Source organism: Salvelinus alpinus, chromosome 23 (genome assembly GCF_045679555.1).
Source record: "Salvelinus alpinus chromosome 23, SLU_Salpinus.1, whole genome shotgun sequence".
Lineage (NCBI taxonomy): Eukaryota > Metazoa > Chordata > Actinopteri > Salmoniformes > Salmonidae > Salvelinus > Salvelinus alpinus.
This window is the reverse complement of record NC_092108.1, coordinates 48,045,547-48,072,413: the sequence shown is the minus strand read 5'-3', so window position 1 is coordinate 48,072,413 and position 26,867 is coordinate 48,045,547. Positions and strand designations below refer to the sequence as shown.

The window sequence follows — 26,867 nt, the reverse complement described above, 5'->3', positions numbered from 1 at the left end:
GAACAAAAATATAAACTCAACATGTAAAAATTTCAAAGATTTTACTGAGTTACTGTTCATATAAGGAAATCAGTCGATTGAAATAAATTCATTAGGCCCTAATTTATGGATTTCCCATGACAGGGAATACACATATGCATCTGTTGGTCACAGATAAAAAGAATAAAAAAAATTTTAAAGGTAGGGGCGTGGATCAGAAAACCAGTCAGTATCTGGTGTGACCACCATTTGCCTCATGCAGTGCGACACATCTCCTTTGCATAGAGTTGATCAGGCTGTTGATTATGGCCTGTGGAATGTTGTCCCACCCCGCTTCAACGGCTGTGCGAAGTTGCTGAATATTGGTGGGAACTGTAACACGCTGTGGTACACGTCGATCCAGAGCATCCCAAATATGATCAATGGATGACATGTCTGAGTATGCAGGCCATGGAAGAACTGGGACATTTTCACCTTCCAGAATTGTGTACAGACCCTTACGACATGGGGCCATGCATTATCATGCTGAAACATAAGGTGATGGCGGTGGATGAATGGCACGACAATGGGTCTTAGGATCTCGTCACAGTTTATTCAAATTGCCATCGATAAAATGCAATTGTGTTCGTGTCCATAGCTTATGCCTGCCAATACGATAACCCCACCGCCACCATGGGGAACTCTGTTCACAACGTTGACATCAGCAAACCGCTCGCCCATACGAAGCCATACACGCTGTCGGCCATCTGCCCTGTACCGTTGAAACCAGGATTAATCTGTGAAGAACACACTTCTCCAGCGTGCCAATAGCCATTGAAGGTGATCATTTGCCCACTGAAGTTGGTTACAATGCCGAACTGCAGTCAGGTCAAGATCCTGGTGAGGACGACGAGCATGCAGATGAGCTTCCCTGACACGGTTTCTGACAGTTTGTGCAGAAATTATTTGGTTGTGCACACTCACAGTTTCATCAGCTGTCCGGGTGGCTCGTCTCAGCAGGTGAAGAAGCCTGATGTGGAGGTACTGGACTGGCGTGATTACACGTGGTCTGCGCTTCTGAGACCGATTGGACTTACTGACACATTCTCTAAAATGCTGTTGGCTTATGGTAGAGAAATTAACATTAAATTCTTTGGCAACAGTTCTGGAGGACATTCCTGCAGTCAACATGCCAATTGCTTGCTCCCTCAAAATTTGAGACATCTGTTGCATTGTGTTGTGTGATAAAATTGTATTGTCCCCAGCACAAGGTGCACCTGTATAATGATCATGCTGTTTAATAAGCTTCTTGATATGCCACGCCTGCCAGGTGGATCGATTATCTTGGCAATTGAGAAATGCTCACTAACAGGGATGTAACAAATTTATGCACAACATTTGCGAGAAATAAGCTTTATGTGCGTATGGAACATTTCTGGGATCTTTTATTTCAGCTCATGAAACATGGGACCAACACTTTGCATGTTGCGTTTATATTTTTGTTCAGTATACTGTAAGTAGTTTTGAATACATAGGGGAAAAGCATACAACACACACACACACGCACACACATACCCCTCTTAATTTTCCATGTTCAGACCATGACATTTATGGTCAATTCCACAAATTAAATTTCCTATCCATGTCAATTCCATCAATTCAATTCAAATTCCATGTCAATGTTGTAATTCAGAGTTAATTAAATTCTTCTCAATGTTAGTTAAAAAAAAAAATGTAAGTGGATAATTCAATATTAGCCCTAACAATTCCACAAATTCCAATTTCCATTCAATTCGTTATGGCTATCGGGCTGATCATGTGAGTGTTCAGACAGCCCAGCTATACTGGAAATACATAACTTCAAGTTGAAATGATTTACAACAAATCCTGAAGTTTATTTTGATACTAAACCCATTATGATATGAATTGAATTGAATTCCAAATATATATATTTTTTTACAATTCCAATATGTATTCCAGTTCAATAACCAGAAGATTGTTGCAAATCGAATTGAATTCCACGTAAAATATCCACTTCATGTGTGAATTCAAGAATTTTATTTGAATTTAGGGTTGTGGACAAGTGTGACTCAATTGGTAGAGAACAGTGCTTACAACGCTAGGGTTGTCGATTCAATTCCCATGGGGGACCAATATGAAAACATATGCACTCACTACTGTATGTCGCTCTGGATAATAGTGTCTGCAAAATGATTGGAATTGATTCCAACCCTGATTGTCATACAACAATTTATATTTTTTATTTTTTTAACTTTCATTTAACTAGGCAAGTCAGTTAAGAACAAATTCTGATTTACAATGACGGCCTACCAAGAGGCAAAAGGCCTACTGTTGGGTGGACGGGGGCTGGGATAAAACGTTTAAATTTAGGACTAAAACGCACATTAATTAACATTCTATGAGTATTATGTAACTTTCATAGATATCAGTTGAAAAAATGATAAATATTACTGTTTTGGGTTCATGGCTGCTGGCATGCTGGTGTGTTGAGGAATGCTATCGTTCTGAAGTCAGAGCAGCTGTCAAAATGACGACACAGGCCAGAGATTACGTAACCCTGATCCATGGGCTGCACGTGCCGAGGAAATAGACCAAAAATACCTCCACTCCCAGAAACACCCACGCTTTCACAGCTTTACCTTAGACAAACACAAACAAGCATTTCTTTGTTAGTCTACACCTGTTTTTTACGAAGCATGTGACAAATGACATTTGATTTGATGTTTCTTAATGGTCCTATATACATCACTTTCTCTGCACACACACATATTTGAAATCACCCATTGAATAGTGTTTACGCAACATTTCTCAACACCTATTTTTGTCGGTCTTTGTGTGTATACACAACATTTCAAATCACCCATTTACGTCAACAATTCAAATCTTCAACTCAAATCAACATGTAAAACTGGATCTGAGTCATAACGAGAAGTTATCTATAGCGAGCTATTGCTGTCAAGGAATATGACTTGGATGTGTTATATTATGTGTTTGAATCATAACACCTGTTACGCTTCGTGCTTGGACCATAAATCTGCTTTGAGATAGGACACACGTGTTGTTTGTTCCCACGACAACCGTGATGTTTGTGGGGTTGTGAAATCTGATATGGCATGCTGTGCGTGTGTGTGTGTGTGTGTGTGTGTGTGTGTGTGTGTGTGTGTGTGTGTGTGTGTGTGTGTGTGTGTGTGTGTGCGTGACAGAGAGAGAGAGAAACAGAGAGAGTTTGTTTGATTCTGTGTTACAGGAACTGATCCTAAGACAGCAGTTACTTTGAACTCTACAAGCAGCCAGTCAGGTCAGAAGACTAGCAGGGGGTGTGCTTCTGAAGGAAACCTGTCATTGGACCAAAAATTCTAGTCATGAGTGTTTCGTCACAGTCAAATGATTTGCATAAGTCATTTGGATAAAAAAATCTATAATAAATTGTTGAAGTTCTTAAAGTGCTTTGGATGAAACTATAAATGTTTTCTGTTACCATGTTTGTCTAATATGTTTTATTTCGTAGTTAAAACATGGTGAAATGTAGCATAAATTGTGGCATAAATACAATACAACACAATCAGGGTTGGGTAGGTTACTATATAAATGTAATCCATTAACAGTTACTAGTTACCTGTCCAAAATTGTAATCAGTAATGTAACTTTTGAATTACCCAAACTCAGTAAAGTGATCTGATTACGTTCAGTTACTTTTAGATTACTTTCACCTTTAAGCGGCATTAGAAGAAGACAAACATTTATATGACCAATAGAATGACATCTATTTTCACAACATTCACAACTAACAAATTGAGCTCAGGTGCATCCTGCTTCCATTGATCATCCTTGAGATGTTTCTGCAACTTGATTGCAGTTCACTTGTGGTAAATTCAATTGATTGGACATGATTTGGAAAGGCACACACCTGTCTAGATAAGGTCCCTCTGTTGACAGTGCATGTCAGAGCAAAAAACAATCTATGACGTCGAGAGGAATAGAGGATTGTGTCGAGGCACAGATCTGGGGAAGGGTACCAAAACATTTCTGCAGCATTGAAAGTTCCCAAGAACACAGTGGCCTCCATCGTTCTTAAATGGTTTGGAACCAACTAGACTCTTCCAAGAGCTGGCCCCCCGGCCAAACTGAGCAATCGGGGGAGAAAGGCCTTGGTCAGGGAGGTGCACTTATTGATATAAAAAATTCTATAAATATATGTTAAAACAGCTTTCCATTTTAGCGTTTATTCAAGTTGGATAATCTTTGGATGCCGACAGCAGTCGCACCATTTGAAGACATTGCTTGGACTGTGGCCTACAAAAGCCAATTCATGCTCTTTTCCGTTTTTACGTGATCCATCAAATGCACTTGGGTGTGTCATAAAAGTGCTCTCTGACTTGTGGTCAGACTAGCTCAGGCAGAACAAACTTAAACCTTTTTTCAATGCTGATTTGAATGTCATTAGGAAAACAGAAAGGTGTCAACCATTTTTTCGCAAACATCCTTTCTGAATTTAAAAGTAATCCTAGAAGTAATCTAGTTGTTCAAAAGTATCTGTAATCTGATTACAAATTTTTAGCTGGTAACGTAACTGATTACAGTTAGTCACAGAACTCAGCCCCAGCAGTGCTCCTCAACTTAAAATATCCTTAACATTATAAAAAAGGCCAAAACTACCTAAACAATCATTATCGTGTTTGCATAACTTTGCAACATAATGTTTACTCCGCTACGGCTAAATAAAGACTGTAACTGAACTGTTGTTAGCAGGGGAGAGCTAGCATTTGCGCAACTTCTGAGTAGTTTACACCGGATATGGCGTCAACATTCGACAAAGACAACAATGACGTGTGCTTGCTTTCTACTTTTGAAACAGATACACCCCCCCTCCCACATACACACACACTCACAAAAAACACACACACACACTCAAAGATATCTGATAAACAGATTGTGCCCTCAACTTTACAGAGGGGAGCAGTGACACTGACATAGGGGGGCAGCTCCCACCCTGTCACTGGTGTATTCGTACCCCACCCACCCACCCGCCCACCCACCCACCACCTTGCCCCAACCTCTCTGTCCTCTTGATAGTTGCCTGATGGAATGCTGCGTGACCTGTGTTATTTTTAGATGGGCCTGGTTGAAATAGTCAAGCTCAGGCTTCATTGAAGATAAACACTAGCTGGTCTCGCGCTGTGTGGCACGTCAACTGTGTCTTGACTTGACCTGAACGATTTGTAGAGCTTTGCTGTGACAGACAAGTACTTATATCCAAAACCACATCTTCTCCGGACTACCTTAATATCGTGACAGAACCAAACTAGAGCTCCTAAGATGTCTCCTGAAGACCGTGGGGCAGGAATGAGGTACACGTGTATGTCTGTTTGTTTTGACATCTTTTGAGTGTGTAATAAGAGAAAGTGAGAGACACTGACAGTCTAACAAACGGTTTAAAGGAGTTTTGAATGCGGTTACAGCTTTCTGTTCATGGTGCCTTAAGAAAGTATTCACGCCACTTGACTTATTCCACATATTGTTGTGCTATTACTACTTTCTGAAGGCACTGTGTGTCAGTGATTTAAAAAACAGTCTTCTAGATACGGTGCTACACTCCTCATGTTACGTAATTGGTTGTGATTATATTGTGTGGCATGCCTTAAGATTATGCCATCCATATTGCTAAGAGTTAGAGGTATACAATTCACTCTAGTTTTCTCAACTCAAAACCCAACATGGCTAGGCAAATAAACTTGGATTCAAATACCCTTAAGCTCTGTAACAGAAAGAATACAGTCTGTGTTCACTTGGAAAGGTGTCAACATCGTTGCATAAAATGTCACGATATCAGTGATATCAACAGAGCCACATGGGTGCTGTGTGGCTCAGTTGGTAGCGCATGGCGCTTGCAGCGCCAGGGTTGTGGGTTTGATTCCCGCAGGGGACCAGTATTAAATATTACAAAAATGTATGCACTCACTACTCTAAGTCGCTCTGGATAAGAGCGCCTGTTAAAATACTCAAATGTTAATTTGGGCTTGGGCTCTATCTGGTTTAGACGTGCATGATGGCTCTTTTGAAATGGAGGTTTAAGTGAACTGGTCAAGACTTTGCCTTAGGGTTTTGAATAGCAGCCAATATAATTTATCAAGTTGACAACAAATCCCCACAAAGTTCTTGCGGAGGGCCTTTGGCATAAAGATATATGTTGTATCTGGAGTGTTGCGTCTGGAGTTTTCTCTTGTACACACACACAGACTGGTAAACATATTTACTCCCTCTTTATATCCCTCGGAAATATGTGGATGCTCTGGATTTTTTGGGCCGCCATTCCTCCCATTGTTTGGCAGTTTGTTAAATATAATTTTTAAGGTGCCGTCACTGGACTCATTAGAGGCTCAGACATGTACCTCCCCATGTTATTTTAGAGATTACCAATAGGTTGAAATGACATGTCTGCCTAACAATTGCTTTGGATGCCCCTCCTCTGGTCTCTCGATAGGATTGTTGTCATGGAATGATCCCCTTGGTTTTCCCAGATGAGTTGGGAATAACAGAGCAATGTGTCTACTGTTAGATTTGGATGCCGTTAAAGATAGGAAAGGACTCATTTTACAGAAGCCTGAGTGAAGTACAAAAGGTATTTCATATCAGGAGTATGTATGGCATAACGGCAATTAACTCAAGAAATACTGTTGTTAGGCTCAAGATTAAGGTTGCAGTAATCACGAAGAATAATGCAGTATTAGCATAGTCAGGGTTATAATCTTCCAGTCATCATTCACTGGGTTGGATACCAAAGTGTAGGATACCAAAGGCAGACAAAGGTAGATAGATCAAATGTCATTTAGTAGCAGTGGATGAAAGATACTGAGGTACAAGGACATGACATTAAGGGCTTTTATAGGCTCTGAGAGATCACGCAGGGTTGAGCCAGTGTGATCTGAAGTCTTTTAAATGTTGCGCTCCACGTTGAATGGAGTGCCAGGATTTTCTAGGACTTTCCCCTGAAGGGGTTTACCCATGACAGTCAATACCACTGTCCCACAGAAGTTTAGTTTGGTCTGTCCCTTTTGGTCTACCAAGGAAGATACGATGCCCCTATTACTGCATTACAGTACAAAAGCTGGATACTGTTATACAGAGAGTATTGCCTAGTGAGCGGCGCATTGTATCCTTCGAGTTTACCAATGTTTTTGACAATGTCTTCTGGGTGTTAACTTGGAACCAGTCTTTCTCCCTTGGGTTTCCCTTAGGAGTGTTTTCCCAAAAGGAATTCGCCCAGTACCAGAACACTTGACAAAAGTGTTTACCAGTAGACCACATCCCATACTAGGGCACTGTACTTAAGCGGTTCTAAGGAGCAGGGCAGTTTTACAGGAAATGGTGAAACCTTTATCAGGATTCATTGCCTCACAGACAAGCATTCAGTCACGCTGTCACATGTGCGCCTGTTATGGTTTCCCTGGAAACCTGTCTCCCTGGGAAGCACGTGCCTGGAATGTGAGAGGGGAATAGCAATCTGACCTTTCTTGACAGAGGTATATGTCAGACATGGCGTAAATTTGATGGGGCGCTGGGGGTGGAGTTCAGGAGAGACCCTACCCTGGCCTGTTGCTCTTTTCCAGGCTGATGAGTGAGAGGGGTCTGGAGTAGGGCTGGGCGATATGGCCAAAATATAATATCACTATACTTTTTCAAAATTTCTGCATTTCCTCCACTCATTTGAGGTAATTTCCACACTGCCACGTAGGGCTGCACGATATTGCAATTGCGATTTTAGAGCAAAACACTTGGGTGAACTGTTGGAATCATGGAAATATAATGATTATTCTAATTCTATACTTAGAATATAATAGTGGGCACTTTGAATACAGTGCTGTTTGCCATGACAATGAAGGAAAATGCCAGAAGTTATTGTGACAGGGTAGGAACCAAAGTGTTAATACGTGTTTCCTATTGGACCCTATATTCTTTATCTTAGCTACTTCATGTAGCTAACATAATGATGCTTCGCGTATTCCTTTTTGATTTAGAAGATACTGTTGCACAAACAACATACTGATTTATATCTACACCATCACTGGGATTATCAGGCTGGATAGCTAGCTACGTTTGCTCTGACTCAGTACATTTATTAGCTAGCTAGCTAGTCAACTAACCAGCGATTAGCATTAGCGGCTAACACGATTTAGGCCCAACTGACAAAGAAAAGACAAACTAGTAGTTTTTTCAGATGTAAGAAGCACAAACTAATAGTGTAATTAAAGGCCGCTAGAACGTTAGTTGTTTAATATTAAGAAGCAAATTGAAAACAGCATCGTTGTCATCAACATTGTTGCATGTGCTGCACTGACCATGCAGACTGAACGCAAGTGTGTCATGGTTGAGGAGCAACAAATGTGCTCCGTAAGTGACAGGGGGCGGGGCTAGGTCTGTGTGGAAAGCGGCATTGAGAGAGCTGCGAGAGATGACTCAAGTAGTGGAGTAAACTATAAAACACGGTGTATAAAATTTAACATTCAAATACAGTTATAGAAGGTAATGTAAAAACTCAAACCGGTTCGTGCATCAATACCGGTATATCGTAAAATATAGTATACCACCCAACCCTAGAATGGAGCTTAAGAGGAAGCAGGCAAAGGGGTGCATTATGGTGGATATTTGAAAAATCCGCAACCAAAACAAATGGGAAAGGGACAGCTGTGTGGGGGTGGAAGGTGGGTTTGGGAGCGAGGGTAACGAGCAGGGAAAGGGCACCGCTCAAATGAACTTCAGTTAATTAATAGATGTCCGCAACCTGCCAAGAAATCCTGTGTTGCGCTGACTTTGAAAGCCTTTTCTTTGAGAGCTAAGGTCCAGTGATGCCAATTCTCCATCATATGTCAAACGCTCCCACGACAAACGAAGAGAGATTTTCTGAAAGGCATGCTGGGTAATGTAGTTTTATATATAATTTTCCACCTACTCTATGCTTTGGAATTTCCTTGAAGCTAATACAGTGTGATGCAGTTGTCAGGTTTTCCAGGGTCACATGGGGGATTAAATTACAAGCAGCTCATAAAGCTCGACCTACTTTCCAGTCGTTAGAAAATGTCAGATTAAAGAGGTGGAGATTTGTAAAGAGTTAGGTAGTGTTCAGTAACCACATCTGTCAACGCGATTAGTGTTTAAGGGCACGGTGTTAGGGTTCTTGGGGTCATAGCACTTTAGTACCTATTGCCTATCCACTATCCTACTCCTTGAGCAAGGACACCTCGAGAGATGGAGAGACCATTCATGAGAGTACACCATGCAAATCCGGGTAAACCCCTTCAGAAAGTATTCACACCCTTTGACTTTTTCAAAATGTGGTTGTGTTACAAAGTGGGACTAAAAAGGATTTAATTTCTTTCTTTTTTTTAGTCAACGATCTACACAAAATAGTATGTAATGTCAAAGTGGAAGAGAAATACAAAATTTGTCACATGCGCCGAATACAACAGGTGTAGACCTTACAGTGAAATGCTTACTTATAACAATGCAGTTTTAAGAAAAAAAGTGTTAAGTAAAAAATAGATAAGTAAAAAATAATAATTAAAGAGCAGCAGTAAAATAACAGTAGCGAGGCTATATACATGGGATACAGGTACAGAGTCTATGTGCAGGGGCACCGGTTAGTCGAGGTAATTGAGGTAATATGTACATGTAGGTAGTGTTAAAGTAACAATGCATGGATAATATACAGAGAGTAGCAGCAGCATAAACGAGAGGGGGGGGGTGCAAATAGTCTGGGTAGCCATTTGACTAGCTGTTCAGGTGTCTTATGGCTTGGGAGTAGATGCTGTTAAGAAGCCTTTTGGACCTAGACTTGGCGCTACGGTACCGCTTGCCGTGCGGTAGCAGAGAGAACAGTCTATGACTAGGGTGGCTGGAGTCTTTGACAATTTTTAGGGCCTTCCTCTGACACAGCCTGATATAGAGGTCCTGGATGGCAGGAAGCTTGGCCCCGGTGATGTATTTGGCCTTACGCACTACCCTCTGTAGTGCCTTGCGGTCGAAGGCCGAGAAGTTGCCAAACCAGGCAGTGATGCAACCAGTCAGGATGCTCTCGATGGGGCACCTGTCAAACCTTTTGAGGATCTGAGGACCCATGTCAAATAATTTCAGTCTCCTGAGGGGGAATAGGCTTTGTCGAGCCCTCTTCACGACTGTCTTGGTGTGTTTGGACTATGATAGTTGGTGATGTGGACACCAAGGAATTTGAATCTCTCAACCTGCTCCACTACAGCTTCGTCGATGAGAATGGGGGCGTCCTCCTTCTCCTGTAGTCCACAATCATCTCCTTTGTCTTGATCACATTGAGGGAGAGGTTGTTATCCTGGCACCATAGGCTGTCTCATCGTTGTCGGTGATCAGGCCTACCGCTGTTGTGTCGTCTGCAAACTTAATGATGGTGTTGGAGTCGTGCCTGGCCACGCAGTCATGAGTGAACAGGGAGTACAGGATGGGACTGAGCACGCACCCCTGAGGGGCCCCCGTGTTGAGGATCAGCGTGGCGGATGTGTTGTTACCTACCCTTACCACCTGGAGGTGGCCCGTCAGGAAGTCCAGGATCCAGTTGCAGAGGGAGGTGTTTGGTCCCAGGGTCCTTAGCTTACTTATTGGCTTATCGCCAGCAGCATACCACCCTGCATACCACTGCTGGCTTGCTTCTGAAGCTAAGCAGGGTTGGTCCTGGTCAGTCCCTGGATGGGAGACCAGGTGCTGCTGGAAGTGGTGTTGGAGGGCCAGTAGGAGGCACTCTTTCCTCTGGTCTAAACAAAGATCCCAATGCCCCAGGGCAGTGATTGGGGACACTGCTCTGTGTAGGGTGCCGTCTTTCGGATGGGACGTTAAACGGGTGTCCTGACTCTCTGAGGTCATTAAAGATCCCATGGCACTTATCGTAAGAGTAGGGGTGTTAACCCCGGTGTCCTGGCTAAATTCCCAATCTGGCCCTCAACCATCACGGTCACCTAATAATCCCCAGTTTACAATTGGCTCATTCATCCCCCTCCTCTCCCCTGTAACTATTCCCCAGGTCGTTGCTGCAAATGAGAACGTGTTCTCAGTCAACTTACCTGGTAAAATAACGGTAAAATAAATAAATAAATAAAAATTGATGAGCTTTGAGGGCACTATGGTTTTGAACACTGAGCTGTAGTCAATGAACAGCATTCTCACATAGGTGTTCCTTTTGTCCAGGTGGGAAAGGGCAGTGTGGAGTGCAATAGAGATTGCATCATCTGTGGATCTGTTGGGGCCTTTCAAAGAACTTCATGGCTACAGACGTGAGTGCTACGGGTCGTTAGTCATTTAGGTAGGTTACCTTAATGTTCTTGGACAAAGAGACTATGGTGGTCTGCTTAAAACATGTTGGTATTACAGACTCAGACAGGAAGAGGTTGAAAAAGTCAGTGAAGACACTTGCCAGTTGGTCAGCGCATGCTCGCAGTACACATCCTGGTAATCCGTTTGTCCCTGCGGCCTTGTGAATGTTGACCTGTTTAAAGGTCTTACTCACATCGGCTGCGGAGTGTTACTTGCCTCGACGCGAGCATAGAAGTAGTTTAGCTCGTCTGGTATGCTCGTGTCACTGGGCAGCTGGTGGCTGTGCTTCCCTTGGTAGTCTGTAATAGTTTGCAAGCCCTGCCACATCCGACGAGCGTCAGAGCCAGTGTAGTACAACCCGATCTTAGTTCTGTATTGACGCTTTTCCTGTTTGATGGTTCGTCGGAAGGTATAGCGGGATTTCTTATAAGCTTCCGGGTTAGAGTCCCTCTCCTTGAAAGCGGCAGCTCTAGCCTTTAGCTCAGTGCGGATGCTGCCTGTAATCCATGGCTTCTGATTGGGGTATGTACGTACAGTCACTATGGGGACGATATCATCAATGCACTTATTTATGAAGCCAATGACTGATGTGGCGTACTCCTCAAGGCCATCGGAGGAATCCCGGAACATATTCCAGTCTGTGCTAGCAAAACAGTCCTGTAGCTTAGCATCTGCTTCCTCTGACCACTTTTTATTGATCTAGTCACTGGTGCTTCATGCTTTAATTTTTGCTTGTAAGCAGGAATCAGGAGGATATAATTATGGTCAGATTTGCCAAATGGAGGGTGAAGGAGAGATTTGTATGCGTCTCTGTGTGTGGAGTATAGGTGGTCCAGAGTTCTTTTTCCTCTGGTTGCACTTTTAACATGCTGATAGAAATTTGGTAAAACGGATTTAAGTTTCCCTGCATTAAAGTCCCCGACTACTAGGAGCGCCGCCTCTGGGTGAGCGTTGTATGCTTTAATGTTAAGATTTCCCTTCACTGGAACTAAGGGGCCTAGCCCGAACCATGGAAAACAGCCCCAGACCATTATTCCTCCTCCACCAAACGTTACAGTTGACACTATGCATTGGGGCAGGTAGCTTTCTTCTGGCATCCACCAAACCAAGATTCGTCCCTCGGACTGCCAGATGATGAAGCGTGATTTATCACTCAGGAGAATGCGTTTCCACTGCTCCAGAGTCCAATGGTGGCGAGCTTTACACCACTCCAGCCGATTCTTGGCATTGTTCATGGCGATCTTAGGCTTGTGTGCGACTGCTCAGCCATGGAAACCCATTTCATGAAGGTTCCAACGGACAGTTAATGTGCTGACGTTGCTTCCAGAGGCAGTTTGGAACTCGGTAGTGAGTGTTGGAACCGAGGACAGACAATTTTTACGCATTACACGCTTCAGCACTCTGCGGTCCCGTTCTGTGAGCTTATGTGGCCTACCACTTTGCAGCTGAGCCGTTGTTGCTCCTAGACGTTTCCACTTCACAATAACAGCACTTACCGGGGCAGCTCTAGCAGGGCAGAAATGTAAAGATCTGACTTGTTGGAAAGGTGGCATCCTATGACGGTGCCACATTGAAAGTTACTCTGCTCTTCAGTTAGGCCATTCTACTGCCAATGTTTGTCTATGGAGATTGCATGACCGTGTGACTGTGTGTGATAAATGTTATACACCTGTTAGCAACGGGTGTGGCTGAAATAGCTGAATCCACTAATTTGAAGGGGTGTCCACATACACCATATATACCAAAGTATCTTCATTACATAAGTATTCAACCCCCTGAGTCAATACATAATGAATCCCCTTTGGCAGCGATTACAGCTGTGAATTTTTCTGGGTATGTCACTAAGAGCTTTCCACAACTGGATTGTGCAACATTTGCTCATTATTCTTTTCAAAATTCTTCAAGCTGTTAATAATTGCTAGACAACCATTTCCAGGTCTTGCCATAGATTTTCAAGTATGTGCATTCTGGAAGAATTCAGACCCCTTCCCTTTTTCCACATATGTTAAGTTACAGCCTCATTGTAAAATTTATTGAATACATTTTATTCCTAATCAATCTTCACACAATACCCCATAATGACAAGGCGAAAACACATTTTTTAAAATTTTTGCAACAAAAACTAAACAGAAATACATTATTTCGATAAGTATTCAGGCCTTTTGCTATGAGACTCGAAATTGAGCTCAGGTACATCCTGTTTCCATTGACCATTCTTGAGATGTTTCTACAACTTGATTGGAGTCCACCTGTGGTAAATTCAATTGATTGGACATGATTTGGAAAGGCACACACCTGTCTATATAAGGTCCCACAGTTGACAGTGCATGTCCGAGCAAAAACCAAGCCATGAGATCAAAGGAATTATTGGTAGAGCGCCGAGACAGGATTGTGTCGAGTCACAGATCTGGGGAAGGGTACTAAACTATTTCTGCAGCAGTGTGTTCCCCACCATTCTTAAGTGGAAGACGTTTGGAACCACCAAGACTCTTCCTAGAGCTGAACGCCCGGCATAACTGAGCAATCGGGGGAGAAGGGTCTTGGTCAATGAGGTGACCTGGTCACTCGGAGTTCCTCTGTGGAGATGGGAGAACCTTCCAGAAGGACAACCAACTCTGCAGCACACCACCAATCAGGCCTTTATGGTAAAGTGGCCAGACGGATGCCACTCCTCAGCCCGCTTGGAGTTTGTCAAAAGGCACCTGAAGAACTCAGACCATGAGAAACAAGATTCTCTGGTCTGATGAAACCAAGTCAGGCCTATTTAGCCTGAATGCCAAGCGTCACGTCTGGAGGAAACCTTGCACCATCTCTACGGTGAAGCATGGTGATGGCAGCATCATCCCCTTGGGTTATTTTTTCAGTGGCTGGCACTAGAAGACAAGTCAGGATCAAGGGAAAGGTACAGTGAAATCCTTGATGCTAATGTGCTCAGGACCTCCGGCAGGGGCTATGGTTCACCTTCCAACAAGACAACGACCCTAAGCACACAGCCAAGACAATGCAGGAGTTGCTTCAGGGACAAGTTTCTGAATGTCCCTGAGTGGCCCTGCCAGAGCCCGGACTTGTACATCTCCGGAGAGACCTGAAAATAGCTGTGCAGCAACGCTCCCCATCTAACCTGAAAGAGCTTGAGAGGATCTGCAGAGAAGAATGGGAGAAACTCCCCAAATACAAGCTTGCAGCGTCATACCCAAGAAGATTTGAGGCTGTAATCGCTGCTAAAGGTCCTTCAACAAAGTACTGAGTAATTGGTCTGAAAACTTATGTAAATGTAATATTTCAATTTTTTTATCTTAATAAATTTGCAACAATTTCTAAACCAGTTTTTTGCTTAGAATACGGCTTTAGTAACAATGTGTAAAAAGTCAAGGGGGTCTGAATACTTTCCGAATGCACTGTAGATTTAAGTCAAAACTGTTACTCGGCCACTCAGGAACATTCATTGTCTTCTTGGTAAGCAACTCCAGGGGTAGATTTGGCCCTGTGTTTTGGGTTATTGTCCTGCTTAAAGGGGAATTCATCTCCCAGTGTCGGGTGGAAAGCAAACTAAACCAGGTTTTCCTCTATGATTTTGCCTGTGCTTAGTTCCGTTTCTTTTTTATCCTTTAAAATTCCCCAGTCCTTAACGATTATCAGCATGCCCATAACATAATGCAGCCACCACTATGCTTGAAAATATGTAGTGGTACTCAGTTATTGTATTTGGCGCAAACATGACACACTATGCAGGTCAAAAAGTGAATTGCTTTGACACATTTTTTGCAGTATTACTTTACCTTGTTGCAAACAGGATGCATGTTTTGGAATATTTTTATTCTGCACAAGCTTTTCACTCTGTCAATTAGGTTATTGTGGAGTAACTAAAATGTAGTTGATCCATCCTCAGTTTATTATGACAGCCAAATCCACTAATTTGAAGCTATTTCAGCCACACCTGTTGCAGACAGGTGTATAAAATCGAGCACACAGCCATGTAATCTCCATACACAAACACTGGCTTTACTGAAGAGCTCATTGACTTTCGACATGGCACCATCATAGGATGCCACCTTTCCAACAAGTCAGTTCGTAAAACTTTCTGCCCTGCTAGAGCTGCTGTTTTTCTGAAGTGGAAATGTCTAGGAGCAACAACGGCTCAGCCGGGAAGTAATAGGCCACACAAGTTCACAGAACGGGACTGCCGAGTGCTGAAGCACGTAACGCGTAAACATTGTCTGTCCTCAGTTGCAACACTCACTACCGAGTTCCAAACTGCCTCTGGAAGCAACGTCAGCACAAGAACTGTTCGTCCGGAGCTTCATGAAATGGGTTTCCATGGTGGAGTAGCCGCACAAAAGCCTAAGATCACCAGGTGCAATGCCAAGCGTTGGCTGTAGTGGTATAGAGCTCGCCCCCATTGGACTCTGGAGCATTGGAAACCCATTCTCTGGAGTGATGAATCACACTACAGCGATCAAATCTAATTTTATTGGTCACATACACATGGTTAGAAGATGTTAATGCAAGTGTAGCGAAATGCTTCTGCTTCTAGTTCTGACAGTGCAGTAATATGTCCTGGAGGGCAGGTAGTTTGCCCCCGGTGATGCTTTGTGCAGACCGCACCACCCCCTGGAGAGCCTTGCGGTTGAGTGCGGTGCAGTTTCCGTACCAGGCGGTGATACAGCCCGACAGGATGCTCTTAATTGTGAATCTGTAAAAGTTTGTGGGTTGTAGGAGACAAGCCAAATTTATTCAACCTCCTGTGTGGGTGAACCATTTCTGTTTGTCCGTGATGTGTACGCCGAGGAACTTAAAACTTTCCACCTTCTCCACTACTGTCCCTTGATGTGGATTGGGGGTGCTCCCTCTGCTGTTTTCTGAAGTCCACGACCATCTCCTTTGTTGATGTTGAGTGAGAGGTTGATTTCCTGACACCACACTCACCTCCTCCCTGTCTCGTCGTTGTTGGTAATCAAGCCCGCTACTGTTGTGTCGTCTGCAAACTTGATGATTGAGTTGGAAGCGTGCATGGCCGCGCAGTCGGGTGAACAGTGAGTACAGGAGGGGGCTGAGCACGCACCCTTGTGGGGCCCTAGTGTTGAGGATCAGCAAAGGGGAAATTTTGTTTCCTACCTTCACCACCTGGGGGCAGCCTGTCAGAAAGTCCAGGGCCCAATTGCACAGGGCGGGGTTGGGACCCAGGGTCTCAAGCTTAATGATGAGTTTGGAGGTTACTATGGTGTTAAATGCTGAGCTTTAGTCAATGAACAGCATTCTTACATAGGTATTCCTCTTGTCCAGATGGGATAGGGCAGTGTGCAGTGTGATGGCGATTGCATCGTCTGTGACCTGTTGGGGCGGTATGCAAACTGAAGTGGGTCTAGAGTGGCAGGTAAGGTGGAGGTGATATGATCCTTGACTAGTCTCTCAAAGCACTTCATGATGACAGAAGTGAGTGCTACGATAGTCATTTTGTTCAGTTATCTTTGCCTTTTTGGGTACAGGAACAATGGTGGCCATCTTGAAGCATGTGGGGACAGCAGACTGGGATAGGGAGCGATTGAATATGTCTGTAAACACACCAGCCAGCTGGTCTGCGCATGCTCTGAAGACGCGGCTCGGGATGCTGTCTGGGCCAGCAGCCTTGCGAGGGTTAACACATTTAAATGTCTTACTCACGTTGGCCACGGAGTAGGAGGGGTGGCACTGTATTATCCTCAAAGTGGGCAAAGAATGTGTTTTAGTTTACTGGATGCAAGACGTCGGTGTCCGTGACGTGGCTGGTTTTTCTTTTGTAGTCCGTAATTGCCTAATTGGAATAACTATACTGTTTTTATTCCTAGTCATCTTTCCATGGTTGAATGCGGTGCTTCGCGTTTTCAGTTTTGCGCGAGTACCGCCATCTATCCACGTTTTCTGGTTAGGGTAGGTTTTAATGGTCACAGTGGGTACAACATCTCCAATGCACTTCCTTATAAACTCACTCACCTAGTCAGCGTATAATTCAATGTTATTCTCTGAGGCTTCCCGGAACTTTTCCCAGTCGGCATGATCAAAACAATCTTGAAGCGTGGATTCCGATTGGTCAGACCAGTGTTGAATGGTTCTAGTCACGGGTACATCCTGTTTGAGCTTCTGCCTGTAGGACCGTAGGAGCAAAATGGAGTCGTAATCGGATTTGCCGAAGGGAGGGCAGGGGAGGGTCTTGTATGCATCGCAGAAGTTAGAGTAGCAGTGATTCAGTGTATTGCCGGCGCTCATGCTACAGTCAATGTGCTAAAAGAATTTAGGTAGCCTTGTTCTCAAATTAGCCTTGTTAAAATCCCAAGCTACAATAAATGCAGCCTCAGGATATATGGTTTCCAGTTTACATAGAGTGAAGTTCCTTGAGGGCCGTCGTGGTATCTGCTTGGGGGGGATATACTCGGCTTTGACTATAATCGAAGAGAATTCGATTATAGTGCATTTTATTGAAAGGAATTCTAGGTCAGGTGAGCAAAAGGACTTGAGTTCCTGTATGTTGTCATGATTACACCATGAGTCGTTAATGATGAAGCATACACCCTCGCCCTTCTTCTTCCCAGCGAGATTTCTGTCGGTGCGACACATGAAGAAACCCGGGTGGCTGTTCCGACTCCTACAACATATCCCGAGAGAGCCATGTTTCGGTGAAACAGAATGTTACAATCTCTGATGTCTCTCTGGAAGGCTACCCTTGCCCTAATTTCGTCCATCTTGTTGTCTAGAGACTGGACATTGGCGAGTAATATACTCAGAAGTGGTGAGTGGTATGCACGCCTCCGAAGTCTGACCAGGAGGCCGCTCCATCTACCCCTTCTGCGGCGACGTTGTTTTGGGTCGGCCTCTGGGGTTAGATCCAATATCCTGGGTGGTGGTCTGAACAAAGGATCCGTTTCGGGAAAGTCGTATTCCTGGTCGTAATGTAAGTTGACGTCACTCTTATATCCAATAGTTCTTCCCGGCTGTATGTAATAACACTTAAGATTTTCTGGGCTAATAATGTAAGAAATAATACATAAAAAAACTAAATACTGCATAATTTCCGAAAGACTCGAAGCGAGGCGATCATCTCTGTTGGCGCCATCTTGCTAATTGACACCATCTGGCATTCTGACAGACAAATCTGTGTTTGACGGATGCCAGGAGAACACTGCCTGCCCCAATGCATAGTGCCAACTGTAAAGTTTGGTGGAGGAGGAATAATGGTCTGGGACTGTTTTTCATGGTTCGGGTTAGGCCCCTTAGTTCCAGTGAAGGGAAATCTTAACACTACAGCATATAATCACATTCTAGACCAGTGTTTCCCAACCGGGGGTACGGGTACCCCTAGGGGTACGTGGGCAGTCCCCAGGTGGTATATAGGAAGATTTTCAAAAATGTGAAGGAAAAATATTACCCCACAAAAAATATATTAAATTTAATTAAATTTGAAGAGGCAGAAAAACATTTACCGAGGTCACTGGTGTGAAATCTCTAGTTATTTTATAGGCCTAGTTTTTGACTTTACTTTTGGGGTGTGAGCAATGCTCTGTCTACCTGGCCTCTGGGTGATCGCCCGCCGTTGGCTCAATGTTTGATCCTCTGCTCGTACCAAGTGCACGTGATCCTTTGCTCCATGCGCTAGATTGCCTGCCGCTGTTATCCTCACAGAAACTATGATGCTGATGAACTGAAGGCTGTACCATTGTCAAATAACACTGTGTGCCGTAGGGACGATGACACGGGCGTTGATATTATTTATCAACTGGTGAAAAAACTATAATAATTCCGGCCCATTTTCTCTGCAGTTGGACGAATCGACTGATGTCAGTGGGGAAGCCCAGTTGATTGTGTTTGTGCAATACAAAGACATTTCGGAAATTAATGAGCACATACTGTTCTGCAAGAAGCTAACGGGGAGATCTACAGGTGAGGATGCGTTTCACGTTATTGACAACTTTTTATCAGAGCACAATCTGGATTGGAAATCCTGTTTTCCTGTGTGCACGGATCATGCTGTATCAATGCCTGAGAGAGTGAAATTATGAAATGCCCACATAAAGAAGGTAAATCCCACTCTATCATTCACAGAGAGGCATTGGCTAGCAAGAGAATGAGTCCTGAGTTACATGATGTTTTGAATGACGCAGTGAAAGTGATTCACTTCATCATGTCCAGGCTTCTGAATAACCGGTTGTTTGAAAGGCTCTGTAATGACATCACACCGATGTCCGTTGGCTATCCAGAGGGAAATGCTAGCGTTTTTTTGAGCTGCGTGCCGAACTAAGTGATTTTCTGTCTGAGCATTCACACCCCCTTGTGTCTGTGTCTGAGGACACAGACTGGAGAGCCTGCCTTGCCAAACTTGCTGATGTGTTGACCAAACTGAAAAACCTGAATCGAACTCTGCAAGGTAGACACACACATCCTAAAGATGTATGACAAAGTGTGTGGATTCATGAAGAAGTTCAAACTCTGGGCGAGGAAATGTGAAGATGGGGAAGTAAGTGGTTTTCAGAAGCTTTACACCTCGTTTAACAGGTGATGTTGACAATAGTGCAAATAGTAAGCTCACATTCATTCAAACTCAACAGTGAGTTCAACTCCTACTTCCCTGACATTGAAAACAAGTCTGCCAAACTAGACTGGGTGCGTCAACCACCTTTTTCTCAAATTTACAGCAAATCTAGGAATCACGCCGGTCGCACACGCATAAGGGGGTACTTCAGGCAGGTCAAAGTGTTTTAGGAGTACAGAACCTAAAAAAGGTTGGGAACCACTGTTCTAGACGATTCTGTGCTTCCAACTTTGTGGCAACAGTTTGGGGAAGGCCCATTCCTGTTTCAGCATGACAAGACTCCCGTGTACAAAGTGAGGTCCATACAGAAATGGTTTGTCGAGATCGGTGTGGAAGAACTTGACTGGCCTGCACAGAGCCTTGACCTCAACCCCAGCGAACACCTTTGGAATGAATTGGAACGCCTACTGCGAGCCAGGCCTAATCGCCCAACATCAGTGCCTGACCATACTAATGCTCTTGTGGCTGAACGGAAGCATGTCCCAGCAGCAATGTTCCAACATCTAGTGGAAAGCCTTCCCAGAAGAGTGGAGGCGGTTGTAGTAGCAAAGGGGGAACCAACTCCATATTAATGCCCATGATTTTGGAATGAGATGTTCGACGAGCAGGTGTCCACATACTTTAATACTTATTGAATTTTCTTTTTAATACATTTATAAATATTTCAAAAAACATAATTCCACTTTGACATCATTGGGTATTGTGTGTAGGCCAGTCACACAGAAAATATCACAATTTAATCAATTTTAAATTCAGGCTGTAACACAACAAAATGTGCAAAAAGTTAAGGGGTGTGAATACTTTCTGATACGGATCATAACACATTTATTGATGTGACTTACAGTTTATAAAATGTGTCTAATTAAAGTTTCCCTTTAAGTTATCTGCATTTGATGCTTTACGCCACTATTGCCTCTTTGCTATGTTTATGGCCCTTTCTGGTTCAAGACTACCCACTTTTAAATTAAGGCGGGAGCCTCAAAGCAGTGTTAAGTGGCGAGAATTATTTATTTAAAAAAAATCACCTTTTATTTATACACGTAAGTGCATTAAGAACAAATTCTTATTTACAATGACGACCTGTCAAAAGGGAATCTGCCTGTTCTGGGGCGCAACCAGATCTTGATGGTGACTGTAAGTGATTTCACACCGCCGGTGTCCAGGACAGCTGCTTTCACAAGACATGTGGCCTCCGCCAACACTTTAAACTTATTGTTATTTAATCTGACAAGCCCCCTTCTGACACCCCCCGATTCTAGCTGTCCAACACTGACCCTGTTGAAAGTTGACCCAGAGATATAGTCCCTTTGTCACTGTCCTTATGCACCAGCAGATTATTGTGGTATCACCAGAGAGTACCTTCAGTGTGTATGCTGACTATGTACAGTGCAGGGTCAGTGGTGCATGCCAATACCAGTGTCATGCCAAAATTGACTGTATCCCACAAGTTAGCTAAAGGGTAGGTGTGCGGAAGACTTACTTCTAGGCCTGTGGCGGTCACAAAATTTCATCAGCCGGTGATTGTCAAGCAAATAACTGTCGGTCTCACGGTAATTGACCATTAATTAACATAAACATATTTAGCATCTCCTGGCTTCCACACATAGCCTACAAGCCATTTAAAAAGTCTAATAAGTTCATGTAATATAGCCTACACCTTCACAATAAGTCCATTATATATTTTAGACAGGTCTAAAGAAGCATGATATGAAGAAAATGTAGTCTATTTCAGAAGAAAAGAATAGCATACTCTGAGTTGTCCTTATGTTAGGTCCTAATGTGGCTATGCCAAATGGCTGTGGGCTACACTAGTTCATTGAGCAGACAAGATTTCCTTCTAATTTCGTTACATTATTTTATAGTATGAAAAATACAATTGAACAAAGCTGAATAAAATATAAATATGTTCTCCACGACACGATTTGAGGGAGTGCGCACATGCGGCTATTCTGTGTTGAGCGGTTAACAAAGAAATAGGTACTCCAATATGCTTAATTTAGAGTTATTAATGTAACTTTAGTTGTTCAACAAACGTTGGGCTATATGTTTTGATTTGTAATACATTGTAAGGCTGCATGATGAGACTGTAATGATGATTTGAAAAAAGTCACTTGAAAGGCATGAGCCCTGCTTATTTTTTTGCATAAGCTGTACACACTCCAATAGTCTCTCATTCACAATTTGACAAGCACTTGATAATGCCTCGAATTTCACGGCGGCATCCCCTTTGTGGCCGTAATGCACACTAAAAAATTCCATGCCTTTTGAGGCCCGGAGTGCTGCGTTGTGCCCTTCTCCCTGAGTGATCTCCGCAATCCGAAGCATTTCTCACTCACATGGCTCTCCATCATGTGATCGGGTCTTTCCCACAGGCTACAAGTGAAGACAGACACATCGGGGACACAATTTGCGCGCGTCCTTATCCAATTCCGAGGTGCATATTGAAGATACTGGAAGAAAGTTCCACATTCCACATCGTCAACCAACAAGATGAGTAGGCCTAACGAACAACGAAACCACTAGCCTATGTCAATCTACAATCCCCCATAGTACAAAAGTCGACCCATTCTATTCTGTGCGAGAAATAAATATTCCAAACATAGTCTGGGACAGTTGTGGGATGCGATAGATCCCAAATTAATACAACCACTAGCATGCAATGTGGCTAACACAACAGATCACAAAATGTTGATAAACTATTAGGTTATTTCTACACATTATAAGCGCAGCAATGCACACATGGTAAAATGCTATAAGTGCGAATGTTCCATTAGCAGAAAACACCATTATCAAAAGTGACCGCAAATGCAATCATGCATGTAATGCTTTTATTATGAAGGTGCATTTTTATGGTGAAAACTTGAAACTCACACACTGCTTATACTGTATATGCCAGTTAGGCTCTATACCCCTTGTAAAGCGGATGAATGTGCTTAATTTTAAGAAGTTATTTGGCCACTTTATTAAAACATATAGGCCTATGGGCTAGGCTACATGAGGTGTGCTATGATTACAAAAAGTCGCCAAAAAAAAGGCATTGTTTCTTATGCTGGGCATCATTCACAAGTGATAATATATAATTCAGTATATAATATATATATAATATATATATATAATATATAATTCAAGTGATTCAAGTGATGAGCTAATATTGTCACTTATCAGACTATTCTTTATTTATCTTGTCTTTACACATACTAAATAATAAATGTGTGAAATTTGTTTTGATTTAGAATAGACCATTATCATGCACCTGTATCGAAACAGGGGCAGTGGGGAAAAATACATGTCATCTATGCACTTAAATAGCGAATGGAGTACGCTTTTCCCCGTGGTTCATTTTCATGCTAGTCAGGTAAGCTATACTCCTGTTGTAAAGATAGGCAATGTGTTTAATATTAGGAAAGTTGAGAAATAAATATAGTAGGCCTAGCCAATAGAAAGCTGATGGGAACCTCGTTTTCTCCCGCAATTGCAACACCTGTAGAAATGTTGCGCAACATGAGTTCATGGGCTTTCATGAAGTGTTTGATTAGATTTTTGATTACATTTGCATTGATGAGTACCAGGCAGTTAGCAAGTTTTGTAGGCTACTAATGACCATCAGCAGCATCAGAGCTTGGAGAAGCCTAATTACCGTGGAATTTGACTGCCTTCATGACTCGTGCCTGCCGGTGTGGCAGTAATACGGTCACCACAACAGCCCTACTTACTTCCCTATGTTTTGATGCGAAACAAACAAACAGATACGTTTGCTCTACTGCTCACCCCCTTCCCCAACTCTCTCTACTCAAACATTATTAATTTTGTTACACATCAAACCAAAACTCACCTTTACCTTCACTGATGTATTCAACCCTCTAGGCACTGAACCAAACTAATTTACAGAGCAGCTAGAATGTTAACGGCTGTAACAACTACAGCAATTTGTGTATATTCTTCAGCAATGTGTGTTATAAGGTGGCGATTATTTGACTGAAGTTAAAGGGGTAATCAGCCCATTTTCTGGACTTAAAAATGTATGATATGTACACATTGATTCTTGAAGAATATAACGTATAAATGCCTCATGAGCTTAGTTCAACTGTCGTACCCCATCAGAACATTGTTTTTGCTTGTTTTACTCTGTTTTTTAACAAAATAAATGTAAACAAACACTATATAGCCTCAAAACATGATTAAAACTATACATTTTATATGGATGGTCAGTCCTTGCATCCATAGCGTTGTCTATGAATTTGAGAGTGGTTACATTTCTGAAGCTCCATCCCTCAGCTTTTTACTGAAACAGGAGCGGGGAAAACACTGTGTTATTGTTTCAACTGTTGATTGCCACTTTAAGTAAACTGAGCAATGCATTACTAGTCGCACATTGTTGAAGAAAAGTTACAAATGAAATCACAATCCCAGATTTTAGTGATATTGATTGTATTTTTGCACAGACAGAGAGTCAGAAAAACAAACATGAACTATGGCTTCAGCTCGAACTAGGGTTACAAGGGTTACAGCTCAACAACATAAATAGCAGCAAAGGCCGATTTGGACTCCATCTCATGGTGAATTACAAAGCAGCTAGCACGCTAAAAGCTAATTTCCAATAACAATGCTGGTTTTCAAATTACGGTAACAACTGACCCTGCAAATGACCCTTGAAGTCTAAGGTTGGCATTTTCATGGTGCAAAAGAGCAAAGACCAAACTCAATCTTTGCTCTTTTGCAGCATGAAAATGTCTCTGTCAGACTTCGAGGGTCATTTGTTACCAGTGTTGTTACCTGAAATGATCCATTAGCATGCTAGCTGCTTTGTAATTTACCCTGAAACGTATTCCAAATTGGCCTGCTATTTATGTTGAGTTGAGCTGGAACCAATGGGGGTTACCCTAGTTTCTGTCTGTTTCTGCGAGTCAGCGCTGTCCACCATTTACATTCTGACAGATCCCAAGGCCCCCAGCTCCATATCCTGGCATGTCGTAGCAGTAAAGCATGTGACTGTAGGGCCTATAAAGTCACCTCTGATGACATGTACATTTTAGTCATTTAGCAGACGCTCTTATCCAAAGTGACTTACAGTAGCAATTAGGGTTAAGTGCCTTGCTCAAGGGCACATCAACTGTTCTTTTCCCCACGTCGTCAGCTCGGGGATTCGAACCGGTTACCTTTTTGTTACTGGCCCAACGCTCTTAACCGCTAAGTTACTTGCCGCCCATACCTTATAGTATATACTAGAGCATGTGATGATCTACAGATAGCCCAAATGGAGTATGATACAGTTCTCATGTTGGGGTGCTATCCTTCCCTTTGCAACTGTTTCTAGAAGGGGTGCTCATATGACCCACATACTACTGATTCAACTCTGTGATGTTGGTTTGATACATTTCTATGACTGTGCCAACAACAGCTATAATATATGCTATTGACATGCTACAAAACTCCTGATACCAGATTTGGCTTTTTTAATGTTATTTTACTCATCCTTTATTTAACCAGGGAAGTCACAGTATGGTTTTACAACCTTGTTAGCAGGAGAAAAGAGGCTGTGCTTGTGGTCACCAGTGATGGATAATTCTAATTCTCTCTGACTCTAGCTGGGAGATCATTGATGCGGACCAGGACAGCAGATCTGGAGCTGGGCTACAGGTCACAGACTCCTGGACGAGCTTCAAGCTCTTTCTGCAGGAGACCTCCTCCTTCAAGCAGCAGAATCCAGGCAAGGTGAGGCAAATGTGGTTTGTAATGCCTGATGCATTATTTTATATGACTGGATATTCAGTATTTGCCTTTAATCCAAATTGAAAAGTATGATTGATACACTCAATTTATCTTAATTATTTTAGATGCAGCCTGACTCCTGCATTGTATGTCAAGTTCTAAATCAATTATCAAACTTGAGTGCCTTCTCTCCTCATCCTTGCAGCAATGTTTTTATCTTGTTATATCAGTCACTGACAGTCACTCAATTAGCCATGTCAGCTAACAATTTTTACCGAGCTAGGTAAACTTGTAGTAATCATGGCCAAATACTGACCTGGCACGGAGGGCACGTGCCCAAGGGCCCCAACCTCCAGGGGACCCCCATTGATTTTGTTAGTCCTTCTTACTCAGATATCATATTCACACGGCATAAGTCATTACAAAATGTGTAGAATTGCAGGAAATTAGCTGTAAAAGTGTACATTTGTTCTCTTTGCCCCATGGCAAAATGAGTAGAATTGCAGGAAATTAACTTTAAAACTGTATCATGTTTTCTACGCCCCCTGGCAAAATGTATAGAATTGCAGGACATGAATTTTAACACATACATTTTTCTCTCCACCGTAAAGATCGGGCCACTAAAATGTTTTGCCATGAGGTGGGGGGGGCAACCAAATCTTGCTTAGGGCCCCCAAAAAGCTGGAGCCGGCCCTGGTTGCAACCTAATAAATGTTGCTCTCTTTCCTTCTTCCCCATCTTAGTTTTGCTTGCTGGTCTGCAGTTTGTGCACCTTTTTGGCTGTCTTAGGACGCTACATTCCAGGTGCTCTCATCTTATATGTTTTAGGTAAGTTGTTGGCATCATCCTACCGTATCTTTGGACAACTAGCCAATATGCAAGGCACAAAATAATCTGGAGAATGTGTTGATTCAAACTGATGTATCATCACTTTAGTTGAGATTATGAAATGTCTTTATAGCGGAATGTTACAACTCGTGAACCCAGCTTTAGGAAGAAGTTGACATTCAATAAATTGTCCTCCTCCAATTCTGAGCTGAACTATGGTGGTTAATATTTGACATGCAGTATCTTTGCTTCATCCAATGATATTGATTCACTATTTTAATGACCAAAGGATGAATTTATTACTGCTGATCATCATTCACTTGATGTATGCAAGTGAAGTGCTTTGTCCAATGCCTTACTAATGACTCCAAAAACGAAATATTCAGCTCTCTAAATACCTCGGAGGATACACGCTAGTGTGGTGGAATATTCTAATCAGGTAAGAGAGACTTTGTCATTT

At 42.8% G+C, this 26,867-nt stretch overlaps 1 protein-coding gene across 3 annotated transcripts in view; it reads left to right on the top strand.

The window, feature by feature from the left end:
• Positions 1-26,867, top strand: part of retreg1 (reticulophagy regulator 1) — a 72,100-nt gene that overhangs the window by 29,965 nt on the left and 15,268 nt on the right. Inside the window, exons 1-3 of one of the 3 annotated variants that reach the window (XM_071362595.1) lie at positions 5,099-5,327; positions 25,456-25,582; positions 26,323-26,407. In XM_071362595.1, coding sequence (XP_071218696.1) covers positions 5,296-5,327; positions 25,456-25,582; positions 26,323-26,407 — 244 coding nt within the window. In that variant the 5' untranslated portion in view covers positions 5,099-5,295. Of the gene's footprint in view, positions 1-5,098; positions 5,328-8,716; positions 8,894-25,455; positions 25,583-26,322; positions 26,408-26,867 lie in introns of those variants that run through there. The other 2 variants (XM_071362594.1, XM_071362593.1) reach the window with 2 other exon arrangements.